The sequence below is a fragment of the Arabidopsis lyrata genome, assembly GCF_000004255.2.
Source record: "Arabidopsis lyrata subsp. lyrata unplaced genomic scaffold ARALYscaffold_3, whole genome shotgun sequence".
In the NCBI taxonomy this organism is placed as follows: domain Eukaryota; kingdom Viridiplantae; phylum Streptophyta; class Magnoliopsida; order Brassicales; family Brassicaceae; genus Arabidopsis; species Arabidopsis lyrata.
Genome location: NW_003302553.1, coordinates 7812430 through 7838323, shown reverse-complemented (window position 1 = coordinate 7838323; position 25894 = coordinate 7812430). Strand labels below are relative to the sequence as shown.

Here is a 25894-nt window from a genome sequence, read left to right as displayed (position 1 = left end):
ATTTCACCGCCCGCTCCGGTTCGGTTAATTTTGTCAGCTTTTTTATTTTAGTTAGATTTCTGGTAGTCGTGAAATAAACAAACTTAATCATGCTATCGAAATCAATATACATCATCTTATACAGTAACATGTCCTTTTCTTTTAACCAACTCTGATTACTTTCCCTCGCGAAAATTTAAAAAACTAGAAGCACAGATTTTTTTTTTTTTTACATCAACTAGAAGTATAGATAAGAAGAGTCAATAAAAGTTTTCTAAAAACTGTAACTATTTACACTCTTCAAAGAAAAAGTCTCAGCTTAATGCAAAAACAAATAGCGGATTATGTGGAAGAGAAGGACGAAATGGTATGGGATGTTCCAGAAACAAACGATTTTTGGCTTTGTCCAAGCCAAAATGTATAGTAAGGAAAGGTAACCTAAATAAAGACTCTTCAAAATCTTAATATCTCAAAGACTATACAAATAAAAATCTATCAACGGGCTTCTTCACATTGTTGTGCTAAACAGAAAGTAAAACCCGAAAAAAAGGAGAGTAAAAAGTGAGTGAAACCTCTCAGTGTTTTCAGGATGAGGTTGAGCAGTCTGGGGGGGTTGTTTCGGACTTGATCACACGGGTATTGTAAGAACCACAGCTACCACATTTATGGTACAACCAATGGAACCGTGTAGTTCCTTTGCATTCACAATCATTACATAGAATGTCCTGAAACATTTGTGTGTGTGTGTCATGAAATGACTAGAGTAAATGAAATAGTCAAGAAGCAGCAGTTTTCTTGTTTCTCACCTGACAGCGATTTTTATATTCCTCTGGAAGTTCTTCTGCAGCTAACAGTGCATCAAGCATACCGAAATAAACCTGTGGAGTTTGCAAAAGAAACGAAGGAGAAAAGGTTCAGTGAACGATATTTGTGTGATGTGATTTGCAAATTACGCTCTTGACGGGCGGGGAGCATCTTACAGCCATATCTCCTAATGATTTTCCACAGATTGGACATGTGTAGTGGCTGCAAGTGTAAGCCTGAAAGACCGGAGTAACAGTAAGTGTTTTGATTTTAGGCGATAAAAGTGAACTTAAGTTTAATGAGAGAAAGAGAGATTTGCAAACCTGGAAGCAAGCTGAGTGCATGTAGTGACCACATGGTAAGGCTCTAACTGCTTCACTCGATGTGAAAAGAAATTCGCAGCAAATGGGACAATTTGTCTCGAGGCTCTTCTCGAGGCACTTGTGGTTTACTAGTTTCATCCCCAGGCAACAGTTACATGTCATGCAATGGAAAAAATCGATTCCTAGTCCTTCCCCGACCCGGCAAAGGTTGCAGAATGGACAGTGGTAAACAGCCCTGAAGGCAGATAATTGTTTCTGAAGGTTAGAATAGCTTCTGAAGTTTGATTTTTGACAGTGGTAAATTGATTCGTTTATGCATCAAACTGTTGGGTTTTGCTTACCTTTCATCATCAAAAAGTTTGCAAATACTGCAATAGTGCTTTGCCATTGGGAATCCGTCGCATGAAGGTGTTGTGCAGATGGGACCAACAGGTTGCACCTTGAGGCACCGCATACAGAGCATTTCCGTCACCAATTTTCTGTAATATGTTTCAACAAAATCACATATCACAGAGAGAGAGAAAAATACGAAAAAAAAGAAGTTTCAATTTAATTAGGGGAGATTGGCATAAGATCTTACCTATCCATGGAGTGGTCGCTTACTTTGTCATGGCAAAACCTACAAGTGAACAACTGATCACAACAAGCAGCTCGAAGCTTGCAGTTACGCTTGTAATGCTCGCATCCATATATCTGTTTCTCGGGATCTCGAAAAGACGGGGAACATCCAAGTTCAACTTCACCATTTAATGCAGTTTCTGTTTCCTTAGGTAACTTTTGCTGAGCCGCAATCCATCGACTGATAAAAGCACCAACAGAAGAAATTTAAAATAAATGTTACTCTAGAACAAAAAGGATTCGGGGTATGAGGGACATGTGACTGAGATTATAGGTTCTCTATAGTTCAGAAGACTGTTCAATGAAGGACACACACACATACATACACGGGAAAATAAAATGAGCATATTATTTCGGCTTAGGAAACCGGGAAAGACAGGAGCACCCCTTATACTCTTCCACATTGCAAAAAACAATTTCAAGTAATACAGGGAAATGTATTATCGCTTTGGGGTGTTCTAAGTTTATGTCAGGTATGCTGTATGCATGAAAATGTGGAATAAAGGATCCATGCATGGAAATAGTGAAAGAAATCTGACCTGGTCCTCCAATTTTGTACGAGATAATCTTTTCTCCTCGGATCAAGTGTTGAGTCCTGATAAACCTTCCTGATTTCAGCCTCTAGTTCGTTCTGATTCATGCGGAAAATATCTTTCCACCCCGGCTTAAATAGTTCACCAGTTTGGTCCAAGATTTCTTGATGATCATTATCTATATGAAAAATAAACTTGACATAAGCAAAAAAAACTTAACAAAGAGAAGCTACAGTAGCCAGCTTAAGTATGAGTTATGAAGTCCAAAGAAGAAACATCTAAGGCTGCATTAAACAAGTTAAAATATTAAATTGGTGAAAAATAGTTTAGCGATTGCTTTTACCTTTCTGTGGACTAGGTTTGGATGTTTCTGTTGAGGATGAGTCGGGTGATCCTTTCCAGCATTCATTAAGCCATTCATCGAACATTGTGTTCTTGGTTGCCTGCTTCCAGGTATCCATCATTCTGTTTTGCTCATCTTCAGAAAGGGCAGACGTCACCCATGGTAACATAGATTGGAGAACTTCAGCACCCGTTGTTCCGATTATACGACCCACAATCTTGTCTTGCTCTTGAATGGAGAAGTGTTTGTCAAATAGAGGCCATAGCTCCAGTTCCTCCAAGAAAATATGCTGATCCAAAGTGATTTTAATGGATTTGCACATCCCTTGTAGCTTTGTAGCCAGTTCATTGTACTTCTTCTTGCAGTCACTGTTATCGATATCAGTCTGAACAGTGTCAGTTTGAGCTATGTCCCCCATCACAGAATCACTCTGTAACTTCTCATGAAGAATTGAAAGTTCAGTAAGGACACTATAAATATCACCAAACAACTTCTCCTCCTGTTTATGGTCGAGCGTGTAAGAGTGACTGACATTGTGAAGCGTCTCCTTCGATTCCAGAGCTGGAAATAGGATGTCATCTTCTGCATTACTATGAGCCTTGTAGAAACCCCAGAGTAGGTGAAATCGACCGATAAATTGACGAATAAATGTCCCATCGCAATCAATGAGCTTTCCAGATTCAACATCAAGAAACTCTAGATCTTTGCTTATGGCCTTGTGAAACTTGAATATTGTAGCAACTGGCCGCTCGGCATGTCCAGTACCAAAGCTGTTACTATCCATTTCCCAAATAAAGAGGCTGGAATTAAGAGCGGGTGCAGCAGAGTTTAGCGAAGAAGATCTCATAGCTTTAGCTGCTGGAAGAGAACCAAGTTCCAGACAATTATTGTTAACTCCGAGATCCGGAACACAGCATGACCTACCATTTCCAGATGGCTTGCACCCATTTGCAACTTCTGACGAGTGCGTGGTGGTTTTTTTTTCACAAGACAATACAGCAGTTCGCTTAGCTGGCCTTTTATCTTGATGCTGGCAACACGATTCTGTACTCCTACTAGTGCATGGAACAGACGCACAAGTATTACATGACTGAAGGTTGACTTCTTTAATGTTGTTTAGTGTTTTAACAGGGCATAAACCATTCCCGTTTGGAGACAAGCATTCCCCGGCTTTGCGTCCTTTGCATGCCCAACCAGAGAAAAGAGTAACGAGAGCAACATCTGATTTAGGTGCTGAGGCCACAAGGAAAGCATGTAATCGTGCAAAATTGTGAGTAGCTAATAATTTTGAAAGAAGGTTAAGTTTAAGGCAATACAGTAGATTGTACCTCCAGCTTGCAAGTTCTTCAGAAAATTCTTAGCTTCATCTTCTGTTAAAGATGCCGTCAACCATGGCAAAACTCGTTCAATTAGTCTCAATGGCATTATACACAGGCTTTGGTAGAGAAGTTCTTGTTGTCTTTTCAAGCTGAAGTTCTTTCGTGCAAGGGGTAGCACCTGCAAACATTACAAGTTAGTTGACATCCAGATATTGGTATCATGAATCTCATAGCATATGGTATCAACTGATCTTATGCCAAACTTTCATAGTTTCACCTGTTTACAAAATCAAATGTCACAGCACTTCAAAGCAATAGTTCACCTGAATTTCCTCGTTGTGGAAGTGTCTTTGAATAGTTTCCATTATTTGATCAGCATGTGAGCACAACTTGGTGTAAAATTCAGCAGCGGAAGTAGAAGAGGCTCCAGCACTCTTGATATTTTCAATTAAGCATCGAAACTCGTTAAACTGATTTTCTTCTTCATCGTGCTCCTCAGAAAATGAAAACTCCCCATCTACTGCTGGAAATATGATCTTGTCCTCTGCAAGACTGCAACGAGAAAAGAACAGATCATCTCAAAAATAGTCCCATGACATTTCAATCTCTGTCAGAAGACAAAAAAATTGTATGTTGATATGAACGTGTAACAAAACTCCCTTTAGAATGATAACACTCTAATGCAGAAACGTGCTTAAGCATGAGAAGAGTAAAGGATAAACAACATCCATATAACTTGAAAGTAAAACACATCACAGCTGGCAAACGTGTTTTAGTGGCCATCAACATCAACTTTAAAATAAAAAATCTAGTTATTTACCTCAATAAATCACAACATAGAATAGTCACACAAGAGATAGCCGATAAACAATAGTAAAATTGAAATTATTCTGTTTTCATTGTAAATAAAAGGATGCAATGAATACCTGTGGAAGATGCACACTTCAGCAATATATTGTAAGCGTTCATCAAATGCAGATAAATCCGAAAAATCTCCAGATAGCTGAATCTTCCTAGCCTCATCGGCTATTTCTTTCATCTCCTTGTTGATTGACTTGTGCCAGAGCTTTATCTCATCAACTGGGTGCATCTGAGTATCAGATGAACCAAACTTAGTAAGCTCTGGGTACTTTCTCTTCCCAATCTTGGACCCCTCACATGCGCACTGTTCTCTACTTGCTTTACAAGGAAGCATGCTGCTAGAAGAATCTAGACAGCACTGAAACATAGAATCTTCAATGCGACACGAAGCCACAGTATTGCTTTTCCCTCCCAACCAGGTGAAAATAACCTTCAAAAAGGAAAATATCAATCAACAAGCCAAAGTTTTTCAACTTAGAAATTTGGATCTTAATTCAAAACTTACCTGCTGAAGGAGCTTCTCGCCTGGAACTATCTTCTTTAAGCACGTTTGCATCTCCTTGCTTTCATCTACTGAAATGGAGGAAGAAATCCATGGCAGGAACACAGCAAGCATATTCACAGGAATACTGCAGAGAAACCGCCAGACTATGTAAGCTTGCTCCTCATACTTGAATTTCTCAATAAGTAAGGGGAACACCTGTCAGGAAGCCAAGAACAACAGTAATTAATAAAGGCCAATACGTAATGCTAAATATTGGATCTGTGTTAATAGAACACAACAGAGAAACTACATCTGTGATGTGAAGGAAAACAAAACAATACCTGTTTCTGTTCTTTTGCCAAGTGCTGGCTAACAGAAGTCTGAAGTGCTCCAGTAGAACGAGCCAACTCCCTTCGGTAACTTTCATCAGTTTCCGTGGCAGAATTCAGCAGCTCAAAGAGATGATCGAAAAGATTGCTTTCCCCCTTGTGTTCAAGAGAATATGTTTGCGCTACATTCTTCACACGTATGTCAAGAGCTGAAAATATCACCTAAATCCACAGATTTGCAACCGTCAATAATTTTTCCTCATAACACAACAATACACATATGTTGCAAAAGATCTCCTATCTCCAAAGCACTCAATAGAATCAATAAGATGACCAGCAAGAGACAAACAAAACTAATCGAGACTTACAAGGGTCAGTTACAAAACTAATTAAGATAAAATCAAGTCAGATTTACACACATTTGCAGCTATATGTTGTATTACAGTAGTTTTCAAAAGCATCAACCAAAAGAAAATTTAGCATTGTTTCTAATACAAATTCATGTGGCAACCAAGAACTCCCCCATTGAGTCATCATCCATTGGTAAAACGTAAACTGTATTGAGTTCAAAATCCAAGCAGAGACGGTTCCAAATTCTGATTTAGCAGTTTCCAGAACATGATGAGAAAAAACTAAAAAGAAGAGAGGCAAGTTTTCGCATTACCTCGTCTTCGGCATTGCAGTGATGCTTATAGATGGATCTCAAGAACCGGTACCGTTCACGAAGCAGCCGGAGATCGACATGGTGACCAGTAGCAAACTCCAGCGCCAATCTATGAAGAGTTTCAAGCTCACTACATACTGCCTTATGAAAGAACAAGAAAATCAGGATCGGAGAAATCTCTTCCGCGTCTTCCGAGAACGAATTCGCCACAGGCAACGGACGAGAGGAAGAAGAGGAAGACACAGAACTCGTAAGAACCGTGGTTGAAGAAGACGCCACTCCTCCGCCGCCTCTCGCCGTCTCAAAATCTGGTAACGGCGTCGCCATTTCCCCCAAAGCTTATCTCCGTTTTCGTCCGTGAAAAAGAAATCTCAGAGCACTTCTCTGTTTCCTTGTGACTCGTCTACGACCTTCAATTTTCAAATCTGAGCTGGGTTCACCATGGGAATTATCTGGTTTTCTTCGTGTGTGGTGTTGTTCAACGGAGACGATGAGAAAGAAAGGTCGAGGCGTTGTCTGATATATCGATTTTGATTTTGCTTTTGCTTTCTTTTCTTTTTTTTTTTGCCTTTTTATCGTTTTATTAATGTTTATCTGGAAATTTTTTTTTTTTATAAAATTGTTAGTATTATTATACGATCCTTTGTAAAAATTTATACAAATGATTAAATAATGAATAAAAGTGCTTGGGGATTGGGTGGGTGTTTCTATACATAGGTTTTGTAGCACGTGGCCATTCACATCGCCACGTCGGATGCTGATGCAACCAACCCAGGTTGGCACGTGACCGATTACATCTCGACACGTGCGAGCGTCGTACTTACGAACGCAAATGGTCCGCGAGCGGAGCGAGACAGGGACGCTGGTTCTCGGAGTTAAGGACTTTAATGACTAGGGGCAAAAACGGTATGTAATTGTGCTTACGTGGAATTCATTAGGCTTTTGTTTTGTTAAAATGAATTTGATAGATTTTTTAGACCTCTTTTGTTTAAGATTAATAAGATATAAACAAATAAATATTGCTTTGCTAAAATGTTTATTTTATAAGTTTGAGGTTTAGCTTTCGAGCGAGCACTTTCAAAAGAAAAGATGAATTTGGCTTTGAGGTTTATGAAATAAGATAATGTAAGACAGATTCGAAACTTGTTTTAAATATTCAGGAATGACAGAGAGGAGATGTTGTAGCACCCGTTCGTAATCTAAAGGAGCCAAATAGCTAATTACCTTCTTAATTAAACCATTGATTAAAAAAAAAAAAAACCATTGATTAAATTATTGCTTCACTGTTTTGCTTTGATTAATAAATGCAATTGTGAAGGTTTAAACTTGTTTAATTGAGTTTGCATGTGCTCAAAGGTTTACTAGATTGAGTCAATTAATATTGTGCCGTTACTAGAAATAATTATATTTCAAATTAGTAAAAGATAGAATAAATCATGTTCATAATTCTTATGTAAAGAAGATAAGAGACAATTATTTACTAATCAACAGCTAATGACGACCATATTTCACAGTCGTGGTTATACTACTACCGTGTGGTCTAGTTATTGGTGCAACAGAAAATTACATTCAAACTTAAACTTCGTAGAAAAAATGTTAACTATACAAATATTTGGTAAAACTCTTTTCTAAAACGATTAAAAGAATTTTAAAAATTGAAATGTGGGTCTATATATAGATCTGTTCTTTCATATTTTTATTTTAAAATAGATATGTTTACATATTAATTAAAAAAAAAAAAAAAAAACAGATTGATGAAGTAGAAAATGGTGAAAAAGAGAGGACAAAGGAAGTAGTGAAAAGTAAAAAAGACACAAGAGGGGACGTGTGGGAAGTGTGGCGACAATTGGGTAGCAGCAAGTTCCACTCGCGCTCTCTTCTCCTCAACACATTCCTTTTTCTTCTTTTTTTCTTATAACAAAAAAAAAAGAACATTTATTAGGGGACCAATATTATATTCCATCTGTTCCTGAAAATTTGATTTCACAACAACTTAATTATTTTATACTTAGAAACAACCTAATGAATTCGCCGTTCTTGACTATATTTTTATTAAATATATTTAATAATGTATGAACCAATAGTAATCTAAAACAGTTAATTATTTGTAATCATTACGTCTCGAAATCTACGATTTGTTAATATCAATTAATAAAAAATAAAATAAAAAGCTAGAAAATCAATCTTTGTGGAACAAACCTAAAACATTAGAACATCAAACTTTCAAGAACGGAGGGAGTACTAATAAGTAGTATTCATTATTCTTTTCCCTGATTTCACAACAACTTAATTATTTTATACTTAGAAACAACCTAATGAATTCGCCATACTTAGAAACAACCTAATGAATTCGCCGTTCTTGACTATAATTCTATAAAGAACAAAAACAACACGAGACTAGTCAACTTATGTAGTTATGTAGCCTTTACCCAATGTATATATTAATTAATAAGAGACTAGATCATAATACTATTTAAAACATGTGTTGCAAAAGATACAACAGTGGAAGCTTCCACTTACAACTCTTGAGACACATTTGAAACCATACAACTAATATTTCAAATATTGGGCAACACTTAAGAGAAAAAAAAAAGATCATAATACTATTATATGAATAATCATATATAGCTTTATTTTCAATCTTTTAGGATCATAGATGGTAGGATTAATTTTCTCCCTTCTCCAATTAATGCAACGATAGAGGCATCTACGACCACCTAATTATGATCGTAGAGCTAAATGATTAATACAATTTAAACTAAATTCGATTGGTTGATTGTTTTTAATAGTGTGTATAGCTGGTTTTTGTTCCAAATTATTTGGAAATTTCAAGTATCGTGCAAGTGTACAATATGCAATGGGTTGGCTTTTTATGATCCATCAATATAAATATATAATGATCAATCTCTTTTCATGTATTCTTTTTCCCTCTTTTATTTTCTTTTCTTTTTTTCGTCTAAGGATAATGTCTATTTGTCTCGTCTCCTCCTTTTAAATGCATCCTTACACTTATCTTGTTTCAACATTCTATTTTATATTTAAATTTTTGTTTTTACTTTATTTTTCTGGTTCCATCTGTTTTTTCCATTAGAATTGTCATTTCTATTCATCTAGTAGATTTAGAAAAAACATATCTTTCACTATATGTTTCTACCAATATAACTTGAACCGGTTTTGCAATATTGAAAAATTAAATTTCATGAAGTTTTTTAGGTCTAGATGTTTGGTTAACTCTAATTTTTTGATAATTAAATATGAGACTTGTTCAACTTCATTTTAAATTAGCACTTCGTAAGAGGGTATATTAGTTTTAATTTTAAAAATCTGTTAAATATTTGACAAAAAAAAAATCGACTATTTTCAGTATAAGAACTTGACTTTTTTGTGTCGTAAAAAAAGAAAAAAAAACTTGACTTACAAGTCTACTTTACCATATATAATTAAAAAAACAAAAAATGAGACAGAAAATAAAATAAAGACAATGCACATATGCATCTCAACGTATTTTAAAAGTTTACTGCATATCAAAATTGGATATATATCGTGTTTTCAAAGAAACTCATGAGAAACTGTTTTTATAAAATATTGTATAGTCATTTTTTAGCCTGATTTTTAAAGTTAACTTTCTTTATTTATATATTGATGTGATTGGTACATCATTAACATCAATCCCGACCAACACCTTCATCATTCATGTGTGTCTTGTTCTTAGTCAGATAAATACAAAGCCGTGTCCTCTGGAATATCTCTTTGTTAGTTTCTTCTCTTTAAAATAAACACACAATATTCAATACACACACAAAACTGGACAAATTGTTGTCAATACTCAGATTGCACTAAACAAAGATAAGATGGAAATCAATGCATAACGCATTACCAGTAATGCACTACAGATGAAACTATCAAATATTTAATTTAGTATTGAGTTGTCCATAAACTGTATATAGAGGACAGATTATTGGTAGCTTAACTGGTAACAGTTTACTTTATTTACTTGATGTGTATATAGTATAACATATAGATCTTCATATTATTAGTAAACTCTTAGTATCGGTTGATTGTTTTATCTTTTATAGACAATATCTTCTCACAAAAAAAAAATAGTAATTGTGATTAATATTATACTCCCTTTTTTTTTGTCAAACATATTATTATTTTGAAGGGTAATATTATTGGAATATGATTTTTGAGAATTCATAAGACACAACTTTTATTCATAATACAGAGCTTTTAACTTCATTGTATCTGTAAAATTGTTATACAAAATTATATATAATGTATTTGACAAAGCTTTTGAATATACAAAACCACCATTAATTAAAAATTTATTAAATCTTTGTTTGAATTATTAATATATCTATATATATTGGAGTAGTAGTTTATCATCAACATAAGAGTTTTTTTTTTTGTTAGAACATCAATATAAGAGTTATGTCTACTTTCCGCCACTATATTATATATTTAATTTGTATCAGATTAATTATGAGCTTACAACTTTAATCAATTGACGTGAAACATGACCTAATTTTTTTTCACATTTTTAACGAGAAATTACTGCACAACAAATATATTCTACACGACTAGTAGTAATTTTACTGTTTGCCATTTATATTATACAAATGTTGTTATTTGTTAGTAAAAGTATTAACAAATGGTGAAGTTGACAATCTTACTTAATTCATAAGACTGTTCTTCTTGTATAAAACCAAACACACACACAAAATGTTGAAAAAGAAACACAGATTCCATGTTTAATGTTTTCAGTGTATTAGAATATATATGCGAAACTACTCTATACTACGTAGTTTACATCAGAAACGTACGTCCCATGCCAAATTTTCAAATTGGAATCTCCATGTTTATTACTATTTTGGCTCTTTATAATTAAACTAATTATGTCAACTATTTATTTAGTATGTCCGTACTTATAAAATATCAGATGCGTAAACAAATTGCTCTCTTTAGTAGAGAATAAAGATTTTCCTAATCAAACCGCATTTCAACTTCAACTTTATTTTTAGCCTTGTGAAAACGACAAAACCTTAATAGGTCCATGAAAGCGAGAGCGAAAATCAATTTTCATTTACGTTAATTCATGAATAATTGTTATTGCTAATTCATTTTTAGTTAAACATAGTTTATGTTATTTTTCATTAAAAAAAACATACTGTTTATGAGAAAAATATGATTTTCATTAAACTACGTTTAAGAATATATATACATGTTCTTTTTTTTTTTTTTTGTCGTCTAGATTTATTATTAATTGCAAATTATGAGAACTGTTACATAGACGATTCTACAACTAACAATTCATTTCGACCCTTACTAGATTCACGACAGACTACACTTCCTTCTTCGTAATCTTGATGAATACCTTCAATGATCCACGACCTGGCGACACTTATCTCTTGCACACTTGCCTCCATTAATCTGCAAATTTGTTAATAAATTGCAATACCTGGGACTCGAACCCCAGACTTTTTGGTGTAGAAGCATTAATCAACCCTTGGTCAACCAATGGGCCAAAGGGGTTTCCACATATATACATGTTCATACCAAAAAAAAAAAAAAAAAAAAAAAAAATTGATGAAAGAAACTTTTTTGGTTAGAACTAGAAAGAGCAGTAGTTGGGAGAAATATTCGGAGGTTGGGGAAAATAGATGAAATATTCGGAGGTTATGGATATGTATAGCAAATATATATTTAATTTTGATATATAGTATAAACTTTAACAATAGAAAACAAAATTGATGTTTAAGTTTACTGCCAAATGTCAAACGTACAATATTAAATGGCTGCATATAGGAAGATAGAGTCAGGATCGCGACTCCTTTATGTGACAAGGTATTGGAATTTTTCTCCCGATGAGGTAATTGGTTTAGGACCTTAAGTTAAAATAAATTTTGAAGTTTCAAGACGTGAAGATACTTGTTTAGACTGGTTTTGTAAAGTTTTTTGCTATTTTTGTTTCCCATCAAACATAAAGAAGACTATGAAAAGTAAAAACACATTTATTGACTGAAAATATCAATATTTTTAAATCCGATTCGGACGGTGAACCGGACTACTTTCTGGATCACCGGATCACAGTAGCGGATCCAGCCAAAACTTTTACCCAGTGCAAAAAAACACATTTGTGGGGAATTGAACCTACTACCTCATGCTTTAAGGGCATATCTATTAACCACTGGGCCAATTGCTTCAATATACCTAATGTAAAATCAAAACTATTTATATATTACCCGGTGCAGTTGCACCCCTTTCCACCAACGTGGGTCCGCCCCTGCCGGATCATTGTGTCAACTGGCTTCGACCACGGATCAATTAATTAAATTTTATTTAATGTATTTAATATTTATAGAGATTATAAAGTTTTATAAGTATAAATATAAAAATAATTATACCATCTTTAACATCATATGAAGTCTAACAATAACAATAAAATACTTCAAAATTTTAAATCCAACTAAAAATCTAAAACCGTAAAAAATACCAAAATAGTAAGAAATCACCAATGACGAAAATAAACTAATAAAACATCGCGAATTCAAATTAAAACAACTAATCTCAGCTGTTTCTCTCACCGTTCCATTCATTCTCTTAAGGCAACATTGTGAAATCTTCATCAAATCTAAAACATCAAGAACACATAGTAAAGTCAATGTATTATATATAACTAAAGTCAATTTGAAAAGTTTAATCAACAATTTAAGACTTGTAAGTTTTAGAAGTAAATAAAAAAGTTCTTAAAGTAACTAAACATAGTCTAAAATCCTATATTTTATTTCAAAATCGAATGGATTTTTTAAAACCCATACCCGGCCGGTTCAACCGGTTCATCGGGTCGCAGGTTAATGACGGGTTTTGTGGGTTTTTCCGGTTTTAAAATTATCGGTTATTAGCACTAAACTCTAATAGGAAAAGTGTCCGGGTCGTGGGTTAAACGGTCGGACTGGACGGTCTGGGTCGGACGTGAAAACACTTCAACATATTTAATCTCATAGTGAATGAAAATTTTATTCCTAAATCATTTAACAACGAAAATAATAAAAATATTTTAGCCTGCATTAATGAAAATCAAAATTATTATTATCTGGTTCATAAATATGGATAATTTTAATTGGACTTATTATTGTTTAGTCCAATTTGTTTCATGTAAAGACTCAAACAATATTTAGATTTTTAGTTGGATTTAGAAATTTGAATCACTTTATTATAAGTGTTAGACTTTATATTTTGTTAAATATAGTATGATTATTTTTATTTTTATATTTAAAAACTATATAATTTTTATAAATATTAAATATATTATATAAGTTTTAATCAACTGATCTGTGGTTGAACCAAGTTGACCCAAAAAATAGTTCGATTTATCGTCTGGGTCAGGTTTAAAAACATTGGTAATTACCATAATCATACTATGATGTTGTTGCCTTATTTGTGAGACTATTATGGTAATATGATGATCTCTAATCCCTGAATATTATTGGAGTTTCTTTTTACGCTCATTTGTTGTTTTGTTGTAAAATCCGATGATGCATTTAAGTAGCCTATTATTGGAGTTTCCTATTAATTAAGCCTCAGTAATTTTTCTTTACCACACACACAGGACATAAAATGATTTGACTTCATCTGAAAATATTTATTGGATATTCTTAAGGCCCATTTGTTTCCCGTAAAAGCCCAAACAATATTTCACCATCCTCCTCCTCTTGTTTCACTATATGTCGATCATGAATCGTTTCAGATTCTGATCATATAACTTCAACTCTTAGTGGTATCCCGATTCGTTCTCAATGGCGTCTTCAAATTCGCTCATGGACAACTTGTTCCAGCGAAGCCTCGAGGATCTGATCAAAGGTCTTCGTCTCGGAGAATCCTTTTTCCTTTCTAAATCCTTAGAAGACATCCGCCGCGAAATCAAATCAACGGATCTCTCCACTAAATCCATCGCGCTTCAGAAACTCACCTACCTCGCCGCACTCCACGGCGTCGATATGTCTTGGGCAGCGTTTCACGCCGTCGAGGTCGTGTCCTCATCTCGCTTTTCGGATAAGAGAATCGGTTACCACGCCATTACTCAGTCATTCAACGATCAGACTCCGGTTCTGCTTCTGATCACAAACCAGCTCCGGAAAGATTTGAATAGTTCGAATGAGCACGAGGTGAGTCTAGCTCTGGAATGTTTGTCTAGGATTGGAACTGATGATCTAGCTAGGGATTTAACCTCTGAGGTTTTTACGCTTTTAGGTAGTAGTAAGGCTTTGGTTAAGAAGAAAGCTATTGGTGTGGTTTTGAGGGTTTTCGATAAGTACCACGATGCTGTTAAGGTATGTTTTAAGCGCCTTGTCGAGAATCTGGAGAGCTCTGATCCGCAGATTCTGTCAGCTGTGGTTGGAGTGTTCTGTGAACTCACCACAAAAGATCCAAGATCCTATCTTCCTTTAGCTCCTGAATTTTACAAAATTTTGGTTGATTCGAGGAACAATTGGGATCTGATCAAGGTTCTTAAAATATTTGCTAAGTTGGCTTTGGTTGAGCCTAGGTTGGCTAAGAAGGTGGCTGATCCAATCTGTGAACTTATGAGGAGGACTGTGGGAAAGTCTTTGTTGTTTGAGTGTATTAGAACCGTGGTGAGTAGCTTGAGCGATCAGGAAACGGCTTTGAAACTTGCTGTTGCTAAGATTCGGGAGTTTCTTGTGGACGATGATCGTAATCTCAAGTACCTCGGTCTTCATGCCTTGTCGATTGTTGCTCCAAAGCATTTGTGGGCAGTTTTGGAGAACAAAGAAGCTGTCGTCAAGGCTCTAAGCGATGAGGATCCAAATGTTAAACTCGAGGCTTTGCATCTTTTAATGTCAATGGTGAATGAAGATAATGTGTCCGAGATTTCTCGGATTCTTATGAATTATGCTATTAAGTCTGACCCTTTGTTTTGCAACGAGATTATAGCTTCTATTCTACTGGCATGCTCCCGGAACTCATATGAGATCATAGTTGACTTTGATTGGTATTTGTCTCTTCTTGGTGAAATGGCCAGAATCCCACATTGTCAAAGAGGGCAAGAAATTGGGCATCAGTTGATTGATATTGGTACGAGGGTCAAAGATGCTAGACTGGAGCTAGTTCGTGTTTCTCGAGCGCTGCTTATTGATCCTGCATTGCTTGGTAATCAGTTCTTGCACCCGATATTGTCTGCTGCTGCTTGGGCTTCAGGGGAATTTGTCGAGTTCTCTAAGACCCCTTATGAAATTGCAGAGGCGCTTCTGCAACCACGTACTTCTCTCTTAGCACCTTCAGTTAGAGCAATCTACATACATTCTACTTTCAAAGTTCTTGTCTTCAGTCTCGGGGTGTACTTCTCAGCCCAGGAGCCCACTTCCTCTCCCTTGTTTGAGGAGTCTGCTAGCTCTGGCTCTTCACCGGTGAATGGTATCACATACAAATCTATATCAAGTCTGGTGAATATAATTGAGCTTGGGTTGTGCTCGTTATCTGGGACCCTAGATGTTGAAGTGCAGGAGAGAGCTAAGAACGTTTTAGGATTCATCGGTATGATAAAACACAAAATAGCCGAGAAAGTAACCACTCAAGAGAGTGAAACAGAGGCTTCTAGAGCTGTAGCATTCATGGAAGATGTTTTCTCAGAAGAGCTTGGCCCAGTTACTTCAACTGCACAGGAAAAAGTTCCCTTGCCGCATGGGTTAGAGCTGAAAGAGAGTCTTGAAGATCTGCAAGAGATTTGCGGAGAATTTCTCAAACCAGTGGTGGACTCAAATTCAAATTCTAATTCGTTCTCTTCCTCAGAAAATATCAGCTTCTCTGTTGCTAAACTTAGAATCAGTGATCAAGAAGAAGCCTCATCATCTTCTTCATCTCATCCGCCTGAATCTGCATCCTTACTTGCGGAACACAGAAAACGTCATGGCTTGTACTACCTCTCCTCTCAGAAGAGCGATGACCACAATGATAGCAATGGCGACAACAACAACACGCTAAACGAATACCCACCAGCAAATGAGATATCTGCGGACTCATTTAACAACAAGAAGAAGAGGAACCAATCGAAACCAAGACCTGTAGTGGTGAAACTGGACGAAGGGGATGAATTAAAGACCAAGCCAAATGTTAGTAGTAACGATGAACCTCTGTCTCTTGCGATCCAGACCGCTCTAATGGGGAAAGGAAAGGAGAAGGAAAGAGAAAAATATAACCACGAGAGAGATCTTGATTCAAGGATTAAAGGACGTAGCTCGGGAAGAGAGAATAAAACAAAGAAGAAAAACGGGGAGAAAAGTAGTAAGCATAGATCACGACGACGATCAGACAAAGAAGCAAGTGCAGCGGAACCAGTCGAAATCCCAGATTTTCTCTTGTGAATACTAGCTGGAGTTTGTGTCTCAGACCAGACAAAATGGTGTGTTCTTTTGTACTGTGATTTTCATGTATCCATAATTCATTCTTTTGTGTTTATGAAATATATTTTCTTTTTACTAATTATTACACCATCATACAATATATGTCAACAACAACCAGAATAAGATAGCAAAAATTGAAATAAGATGCATACAAAGCATCACCACACATTGTTATTCGCAAGAGTAGCTCTATTACTTAGAGATAATAAATAAACATCCTTAAACACACACCAAAAGTAGGATTGAGACATATATAGGATGATCATAAACAGCAAACACTTTTCTGTTTTTTAACACCTTGGGATGGGGAGTCTGCAACGGTTAGAGACTTTACGAGCGTTGGGAGAGCTGACGAAGCGACGGAGGCTAGGGTTTCTCATGTAACCACATAGGCATGGCTTCTGTTCCTTCAGCTTTGCACAGCACAAAGCCGATGGTGGAGAAGACGACGTTATCGCCGCTGCACATGGGCTTAGCTGCATTGGCGAGCATGTCACGGCTTCTGCCGCCGGGGCAAGAATCATTAGGAGAACCGTCGCTAGAGCAAAAAGGGAAACCCATGTGGTCTTGATCATCACCATGTTTCTTCTTGATCTTTTGTTTGTTTCTGAGTTTATAGAAATGTGTTTTGGTGTGTTTTGGGTTTTGACATCTCCTTTCTATTTATAGAGTGGGAAAGTGAAATGGTTTTTCTTATTAGTTTTTTTATTTATTTATTAAGAAATATATGGATTGAAAATATTTTATAAACCAGTGTATAATTAATCTATTAGTGCACACTTGCTTATAGTGCGGCCTCTTATTTTGTTTCGTTTTTTTTCGATTTTTGTTTTCATTTTAGTTTAGCATTGGAAGAACATATTTATAATCTAAAAGTTTGGTGGATGACCTTTTGCTGAGTTGTTAATAAAGAGCTCAAAATTTTTTATCATGCATTGGAACATTAATCAAGATCCATGGGTAAAATGGGGGAAAGTATTTAAAAAAAATGCGACACTAATATCTTAATTATATTCATTTGTTTTCAGTGTTTTCTTGTTTTAATTGTCAACGTTTTTAGTCATTGTATTGGTGTGGTTTGCTTACTCCCTCTTTTTCTTGTTTTGAGTGGAAAGAAGCACTACAAAGTGAGACAAAACGTTTAGAAAACGAGTATAAAATATAAATCAACACTCAATATGTATATCTAACTACATATATATTTTTAACTCCTCTCTATTTATCGACAAACAGTAACTAATTGATAAGAGTGAACATTTTCACTACAAAACACACAACAAATACGATATATTTATCCATGAAACAAACTTTTTTTATATGGGTTCACAAAAGAAAGAATTTAACAAACGAAAAAAAAAAAGTGGGGTCGAAGTGGGAAGACTTAGGAGGCGAAAGAGGCGCCGAGGACTTTCGGTGATGGTACTTGCCTACTTGGTGTCGTGCCAATTTTTGTTGCCGTCTCCTTTATCGTCATTATTACTTCAATGAATCTCTCACACACACACACACACTGGGATCAAATATATATTGTAGAATTTGTAAATGTATAAATATAAAACAACATCAAATAATTAATATTTATTTACAAAATGATGATATTGAGATGAAGCGTGCGTTTTGGGATACGTGTGAATAATCATTGCCACAATCACTCATTGAACATTCTTCTTTTGCAGTTCCTTTTTAGCACAATTGTAGTAAATTAATGAACATATCCTATTCTCTCTTGAGTGTAGCATTTGAACTGAAACTACAAGGAGAACATGGAATGTTTGGTGCGTAGCTCACTACACATATGTTCACACTTCACACATTGGTTGGTTGTTGTTGTTAAAGCTCATACAAACATGTGTCTTCGACTTTGAGGGTTGATGTCACTATATTTTTACTCTTTCTTTTTCATCAAAAACTAGAAAATGGAGATTGACTTTTTTTAACAACGAAACTATAACTTTATCACTGAGAAACATGGCAAAAAAATAGTATTGAATCTCTTGATAGAAAGTGGGTCCAATCATCTATCGTGATATAAACTTTAAGGTTCTCACGCCTAGTGTGTCACAATTTCGGTTGTTATTATTGCTCTTTTTTTTCTTTTTTTTTTTTCTCTTCTTATATGTAATATATTGTGTAAATGTTTTATTACAAGTTCCTACTAGTGCATTAATAATTATCTTACCGCATGTTTGATATTAGAGATTAAAAAAAAAAATTGTAGATGGTGCTGGTTGCTTTTAGAAAAAACGATTATCAAAAAATAACTTCTACCAATACAATTTGAATAAATAATTTGTAATTTGTTTGTTTCTATTGACAGTTTATTTTTCTGTAATTAAAAAATAAAATAAATAGCCAGTCCAGTACTTAATTAGACCTTTACCAGAAATCTATTGAGACTTTCACGCCTCACCAGTCACCAGTACTCACCACCATACCTACCAGTTTTACTCTTAAGGCTTGCCTTTGATTTATAAAATATGTTTGCCCAAAAAAAAGAAAAGCAAATTCATTTTCACTTTCTCTATATTAACACACACAATAATGACTAAAATAAAAGTCTGTGATTAGTTGACAAAACAGACTCTGCAATTGAAATCCCCAATAATCAAAGATACGTTCATCAAGCTGAACAAATTTCAACGGCCGCAAGAGATCGAAACAAGAAGCACTTAATTGTGATCTATAACAATCTCTGTAAATTAGACCTGTGTTGTGTGTGTGTTTCAGACAGATATCAATCAAGATCAGTGTAATGAATTTCCTACATTTATTTGCTACTCCCTGGGGCTGAAATTACAAAGCTTGTATATTACATACACTCTCAACTAACACATACTGAGAATTTAGGACCAAGATTAGCCTTTCCAAAACCCAAAATCAACATTAAACTTGAGATTGACATACTATGACACCAAAAGAAAAGGAACCTAAGTAGACTGAAGGAATTTCACTAAGCAACATCATTCCACTGAAGATATCCTCCGTGACCGCCTTCATCGTTAAACTCGTAGACAGCGCCCCAAGCTGCCAACAAAACCACAAGCATTGCACTTGTTCATTTTGAATTTCTATCATCTTTTTTTAACAGGGAAAGATGCAAGATGAAGAAAACAGAGACTATTTTACCTTTGTAGCCACCTTGAACTGGATCATCAGACAGAAGAAGCGGAGTGTCCAAGTCGATGAATCTGTGTATTCCTTCTTAACGTGTTAGAATTATGATGGTCACATTAGAAAGTAATGTGGTGTTTACATATTTAAGTATACCTGAAACATCCAAGGCCGGCAGCAAGGTGACCGGAGAACCCCATTGCTAATCTAGTCTCCACCATTCCCCCCATCATAAGCTCAATTCCAGATGACTTAGCCAATTCAATTACCTCAAGGGCCTCGAGGATTCCGGTTTTGGCGAGTTTGATGTTAACAACATCTACGAAACCACCTTCTATGATTTTCTTGAGATCAGTCAAGCCTCTGCAACTCTCATCTGCTGCAACAGAGACTCCGAATCTGTTCTTTGCAGTTCGAGTCACGTGACTGAGACCTTCCCAATTGTCTCTGTGGACGGGTTGTTCAAAGAGAACCGGTGTAACCTTCATTTCTGGGCAAAACAATCACAACAACTCAGGTTTTAACCGAGAAACGAAAGGCCGGCTAAAAATTTGAACAGGCTGGGAGTTTACCAAACACCAATGCTTTTTAAAAACCCTCTACCGCTCAATACCTAACTGAGAAGACTCAAAAATGATTCAGAAACCTTTTTACCATGCAGCGTCTCGAGAACTCTAACAGCTTCCTCTGTTTGATAACCCTCATTTGCATCCAAAATAAAGGAACAAGTAGGGTGGACTGCACGTATAGCCTGGAGAACTTCTAGGTCAGCCTTAAGATTCTTCCCGACCTTGAGCTTCAAGGTTTCAAAACCTCGTTTTCTATACTTTGAAGCCAAAGTAGACGCTTCCTCCGGAGAAACTATAGGAATCTGAGCATAGACCAACAAACATCCTTTTAAACCCACATCTGTGAAAATCACACAAACTATGATACTTGAGTAGTTTTCCAGTGTTTTCAAGCCATTAACATTCTACAAACAATTCAAAATCCCATCTTCAAAACCTAAAAGTGCAGTGTTAACACATAGAGTCTAAGTAAGACTCAATAGTTATTTATACTTTTAGAGAAATTCTCAACAACTGGAAACTTTTCCATTATGTTTTGCAAACACACAGAAAATGAAGGTGAATTGTACCAGGAAGAGCAAAGGTTAGAACCAAACTGTAATGTCGGTAGTAATAATACTTGAAGCTCCACCAAATAGTTTCCACAATGGCATTCCTACACTCTTTGCTGCAGCATCAATCATAGCCATCTCCATCCCAGCTCTTACCTAAACCCATTTCAGAAATTTTCTTCCTTAAAGAGAAAGATCAAAGCCAATGTAAAACCCAATTCAACATAAGCTCAAAATCACAACTTTAGCCTCAACGGCTTAAATCGCATTTGATTCAGCAGACATGCACAAGATGTCAGACTTACAGAAGCAAATTGATGACCAGGGAGAAATCTTTCGATCTCCTTAAGAGCATTACCAAGTTTCATATCCGGTAACTCTCTCAGAAACTCACCAGTTTCCCGCGCTTTTACCATGGCCGTTATCTGATCCTCCGCCGTTACCGACGGCAAAATCGGAGCTTCTCCCCAACCGACACACCCATCGCTAAGCTCAATCCGAATCGCAACGTTATTGACTGAATCAAGCCGTGAAGAAGCGATAGTGAAAGGTGAGAGCAGAGGCACGTTCAGTTCGCGATTCTCTGCTTTTAGCACCCTCACGGTGAAATTCTCCGTTAGGGTTTTGAATTTAGACGTCGCCGACATAACGGAGATCGGAGATTTCGGCGAATTTTGGATATTTAGAGTTGAATTGACGAGTGAAGAAGAAGAAGATACGATCGAAAACATTTTGGCTTTTAGGCTTTAAGACTTATTTTAGCGTTTAAATATAGTCACTTGAATTATTTTCGTGTATTCAAATATTAAAAATTTTAATTAAAATTTTCAAATGTTACATCCTATTTTTCAGAACCATATCTATAATTGGAAAATGTTTTCAAGTTAAGATGATTTTTAACTGTTAATTTGTTATATATGATGGAAAACACATAAAGTTTTGTAGATGCTACACAATACACTAAACATATAGTCTTTTAAGTTTTTTTATCAATGAATTCCGTTCAATTTTTCTACGAGCAACATTGGTTTTAAGGCACTCTCCTTCGTTTTAAGGAAGATTGAAGTTAAAATATATGCAACGTGAGGGGTTTGAATAGTTTATTTAGAGATGAAGATGAAGAAGTAATGGGAGAAGGACCAAGGCCAAAACCATTCCCATTCTTTGCTTCTTGAATATGTTTTTGTTACCTTTGTTCCCAAGCCTAGAACCTCTCTATTCCTCTTTCTTCTTATATTTGTTGCTTTTCCCATATTCTCCAAAATCCAAAACAACTATTTTACATAATCCATCACTTTCATTTTCATTGTTGTTTTTACCGTAAAAACTTTTATCTTAATAAATTTCATCTAATCATGCCAATATTTACGGGATCTTCCGATTCTGAAGACGAAAGAACGATCCATAAAACAACTAAGCTCTTCACTCGTCAACGATCGATTCACTCTATATTTGGAGGTGGTAAAGGTATTTATCTTTTAAACTTTTTTATCGGTTCGATTGTTATGTGTATGGTAAACGCACATGTTTATATCCATCAATTCTCTTCAAATACCACATTTGCTATTATCCAAACTTACCACCAAATTATAATGTAGACAAACAAGAACATTTAACAATTCGTATTTGTGATAACAGTTGCTGATATTTTATTATGGAGAGAGCCGAAAACAGCAGCAACATTGGTGATAGGAGTGAGCCTCTTATGGTTCTTAATGGAAGTAGTGGGATACAATTTCATAACCCTAATTTGTCATGCTTCCATGACCTCCATGCTTCTTTTCTTCATTTGGTCCACTGCTTCTGATTTTCTCAACTGGTTAGTTTATATCTATAATTACTCGATTAATCTTTTTAAGAGTTCCTTATCAATAATACAACAATAAATTTAATAAATAAACAAAAATGCAGGGAAAGGCCAATAATACCAGAAGTGGTACTAGACGAATCATCTTTCAAACAATTAGCAAGAAGCTTTCATGTTAGATTCAACCAAATCTTAGCGAAGCTTCTTGACATTGCTTGTGGAAGAGATCCTCCACTCTTTTTCCTCGTAAGATATTATATTTAATCATTTCTACTAATATAAATTTTGGATTACTTAATTATTATTATTTTGCTTACATTGGGTACTAATATTAATTTTCAGACGACCATCTCACTCTATATCCTATCCATCATCGGGACATATTTCAACTTTGTGAATTTTCTGTTCTTAGGTAAGAATAAAGTCATCATACTCAACTATATATGTAGATATAATTCCCTTTTATTAATTAACGGAATAATTGGACGTCGTGCCGTTCAGGGTTTGTAAGCATGCACACCTTACCGGTTATGTATGAGATGTACGAGGACGACGTGGATAGAGTGGCGGGTAAATGGATGAGGAAGATGAAAAAGCTGTACAAGAAAGTCGATTCGAATGTTCTTAGTAAAATCCCAAGAGGAACTGTCAAGAACAAGAAATTTACTTAATTCTGATCATTGTTTACTTATAGAGATAATATGATTGCTACTGTATTTATGCGACCTCAACCCAAATTAATATACATATCTGTTACTGGTTTTGTTTTTACTGAAACAAAAAGTAGAAGAAGTTAAGATCTGATCATGATCATCAAATGGAATAATGATGTGAAATTGTGAATCAAGCCTAGGGAAATAATTAACAATTAGAACTTGTTTATGGTAACTTTCTCTGATTAATGGTTGGTCTAACTAGTTTTAACCTTGATGAGTAATATTGAGTATAAACTATAAATCGACCAAATAACTTGAAAAGCGGGTATCATCATCGCTGCAAAACTGGTTGCACATAATATTATATCACCATCGCAGTCCTAAAACTTGTTATTTTTTATAATAATGTTAATATTTGCCAAAACCGAACTATTTTTTTTTTAAATTAACTTTCTTCTATCAAAAAGAGAAAAAAAAAAACACTTAAATCGAAAGCGAAAGTATGCAAAATTGGTCGGATAAATATCAAGATACGTTTGTTTTATGTATGGGGAAAAATACAAAAAAAAAAAACCAAATTTTCGTTTTTTTGTCCAAAATACCAAACTTTAAAATACCAAACTTTGTCTAAAATAGATAACAATCTTTCTACAAAATTGTCAAACAGATTTTGTTATTTTGAAAATGACAATGTTGATAATGAGTAGGAGTTAGACTTTTGTTTTAACCTACAAATTTTCATTTGGTAACAGTAAAATCCTGAAATTGTAATTCAAAATCGAAAAATTTCCGACTCTATCTTTCTCTCTCGCTTGACATCGACTACTCTAACGCAATATAATTTTCAATCTTTCTTTTATTAAGGAACTTTAGTTTTTCCAAACATCTGAAAAACATGAACGGAACTATATATACCCAAAAATCAATGCTCACAGCCTCACACCTAGCTGGTTAAAACTGTACTTACGTCAAAAATATGGGGTATAGAATTTTATAAGTTTTGTTAGAAAGTTAGTTACTTATAAAATGAAAAGTTTGATATTTTGTGGTAAAAATTGGAAGTTTGGTATTTTTGGCAGTTTGATGTATATATAAAAATCTATATTACGAGTTATATATTCTTGTTTTGTCAAAAGTTTCGGAAGCTTTTAGATTACGAAATAACATATCCATTTGAATTAAATTTGATTAGTGGTAGAAGAAGAAGATGCCATATGAAAAAGAGGGAAGAACATTGGGTCACGTCGAAAGTCCTTTAATTAGAATTTGATTTCGTAATGGTCAAATTTGTACAAACAACAAAAATGGAGTCCACGTGAAATAGGGGAGAGAGAGAGAGAGAGAGAGAGAGATGCATAACCAATTGATATTTTTTTTTCTCTTCTTTTGTAGATTGTTTGATAAACTCCCTAAAATAACCAATGATAAATAATTAAACAGTACAGAAATTCTTTTGACGAAAGTTATTATCCAATGATTTACTTGTATATTTTGGATTTAACAAGTGTCCTGAACAATTACTTAAAAATTAACAACTAAAAAGAAGAAATTATAAAAATAAAATACGAGGCAAATCATGCTGATCCACACATTATATAGATTATTGTATTTGACTACTCTTACCCTAGTTTAGAATGTTCAAAACCCCTTATCTTCAACTAAATTTCATCGAAAAAACCATGCATAATCTTGACCTATGTATGTATTCGCACAAAAAGATAACTATGTATGTATAATTGATCAAATATTATACTTTAAATTTCTTAAAAACCATGCATAATCTTGACCTAAAAAATTAAATAAGCCTAACCTCGAACCTCAAGGTTTTATAGTTTTATTAAAAACATAATCTTCAACTCTAAATTATTACAATTAAACTGGATGCGATCACCAACTAATGTAGGGGAGTCCACAGTCAAATGTGTTTAGAAGGGGAGAGGAGAATTGTAGTACCAAAATAGGTGACTTTTATGGTAAGTCTTTGTATTGGAGTCTCTCTTTTATATTTTAAACAAAGAAATCTTACTTACTGCTCGAATAATTTATTAAAAGTCAATGGCCTTACGTATGAATTTATCGGCTATAAGTAGGAAAGCTTTTCACGTTAAAAACCTTAAACCTCATCCACATCAACTAGAGAACGAGAGATGGCGAGACACTTATTAGAAGATGTAATGAGCATGGCCACCACAACAACACATTTCGATGCTAGTTACCTGTTTCATGTTGTCTTCTTGGCTGTGATTGGTTCTTGTATCCTCTCGGCTCTGTTATTCTCGTGTGCCGATGGAGCCTCCGACAACAGAGCCACTTCCGGAAACTCTACCGGTGGCGGAGGTTGTGGCGGTGCAGGTTGCGGAGGTGGTTGTGGTTGAGAATTCATTTGTCTTCGTCGGGAAAATAAAAACAGAACAGTCGACCACTTTACTTTTGTACTATCTCTATACAGCTCCTTTCTTTTTTAGTAAGTGTAAGGAAAATAGATGTATATTAAAGCAAAAAAAATAATACATTTGGTCACTTTC

At 35.1% G+C, this 25894-nt stretch overlaps 6 protein-coding genes across 6 annotated transcripts; 3 read left to right on the top strand and 3 right to left on the bottom strand.

Annotated features, from left to right (window-relative positions):
* Positions 1–226: 226 nt before the first annotated feature.
* On the bottom strand, positions 227–6902 carry LOC9321314 (zinc finger protein BRUTUS). Its single transcript, XM_002883077.2, has 14 exons — positions 6258–6902; positions 5606–5815; positions 5286–5480; positions 4846–5210; positions 4243–4471; positions 3929–4097; positions 2601–3833; positions 2264–2435; positions 1687–1905; positions 1448–1585; positions 1107–1341; positions 960–1019; positions 786–857; positions 227–704 (listed from the first exon to the last, which is right to left on the bottom strand). Exons 1-14 carry the CDS (start codon positions 6582–6584, stop codon positions 564–566), a joined length of 3765 nt encoding a protein of 1254 aa, XP_002883123.1. The 5' UTR covers positions 6585–6902; the 3' UTR covers positions 227–563.
* Positions 6903–13985: 7083 nt separating this feature from the next.
* Positions 13986–16841, top strand: LOC9319190 (AP-3 complex subunit delta). Its single transcript, XM_021030959.1, has 2 exons — positions 13986–16679; positions 16717–16841. Exon 1 carries the CDS (start codon positions 14054–14056, stop codon positions 16634–16636), a length of 2583 nt encoding a protein of 860 aa, XP_020886618.1. The 5' UTR covers positions 13986–14053; the 3' UTR covers positions 16637–16679; positions 16717–16841.
* LOC110229875 (non-specific lipid-transfer protein 2) lies at positions 16717–17321 on the bottom strand. Its single transcript, XM_021030962.1, has one exon. It carries the CDS (start codon positions 17254–17256, stop codon positions 16966–16968), a length of 291 nt encoding a protein of 96 aa, XP_020886621.1. The 5' UTR covers positions 17257–17321; the 3' UTR covers positions 16717–16965.
* Positions 17322–19396: 2075 nt separating this feature from the next.
* LOC9321313 (L-Ala-D/L-amino acid epimerase) lies at positions 19397–21667 on the bottom strand. Its single transcript, XM_021030960.1, has 6 exons — positions 21212–21667; positions 20952–21062; positions 20441–20657; positions 19943–20276; positions 19802–19863; positions 19397–19699 (listed from the first exon to the last, which is right to left on the bottom strand). The coding sequence occupies exons 1-6, from the start codon at positions 21635–21637 to the stop codon at positions 19626–19628; spliced, it is 1224 nt and encodes a 407-aa protein (XP_020886619.1). The 5' UTR covers positions 21638–21667; the 3' UTR covers positions 19397–19625.
* A 476-nt stretch (positions 21668–22143) lies between these two features.
* Positions 22144–23484, top strand: LOC9321312 (reticulon-like protein B9). The gene is made up of 5 exons (XM_021030961.1): positions 22144–22373; positions 22545–22725; positions 22818–22959; positions 23056–23125; positions 23215–23484. The coding sequence occupies exons 1-5, from the start codon at positions 22262–22264 to the stop codon at positions 23382–23384; spliced, it is 675 nt and encodes a 224-aa protein (XP_020886620.1). The 5' UTR covers positions 22144–22261; the 3' UTR covers positions 23385–23484.
* Positions 23485–25482: 1998 nt separating this feature from the next.
* Positions 25483–25893, top strand: LOC9319189. The gene has a single exon (XM_002885199.2). The coding sequence runs from the start codon at positions 25517–25519 to the stop codon at positions 25742–25744; it is 228 nt and encodes a 75-aa protein (XP_002885245.1). The 5' UTR covers positions 25483–25516; the 3' UTR covers positions 25745–25893.
* The last annotated feature ends 1 nt before the right edge of the window (position 25894 follows it).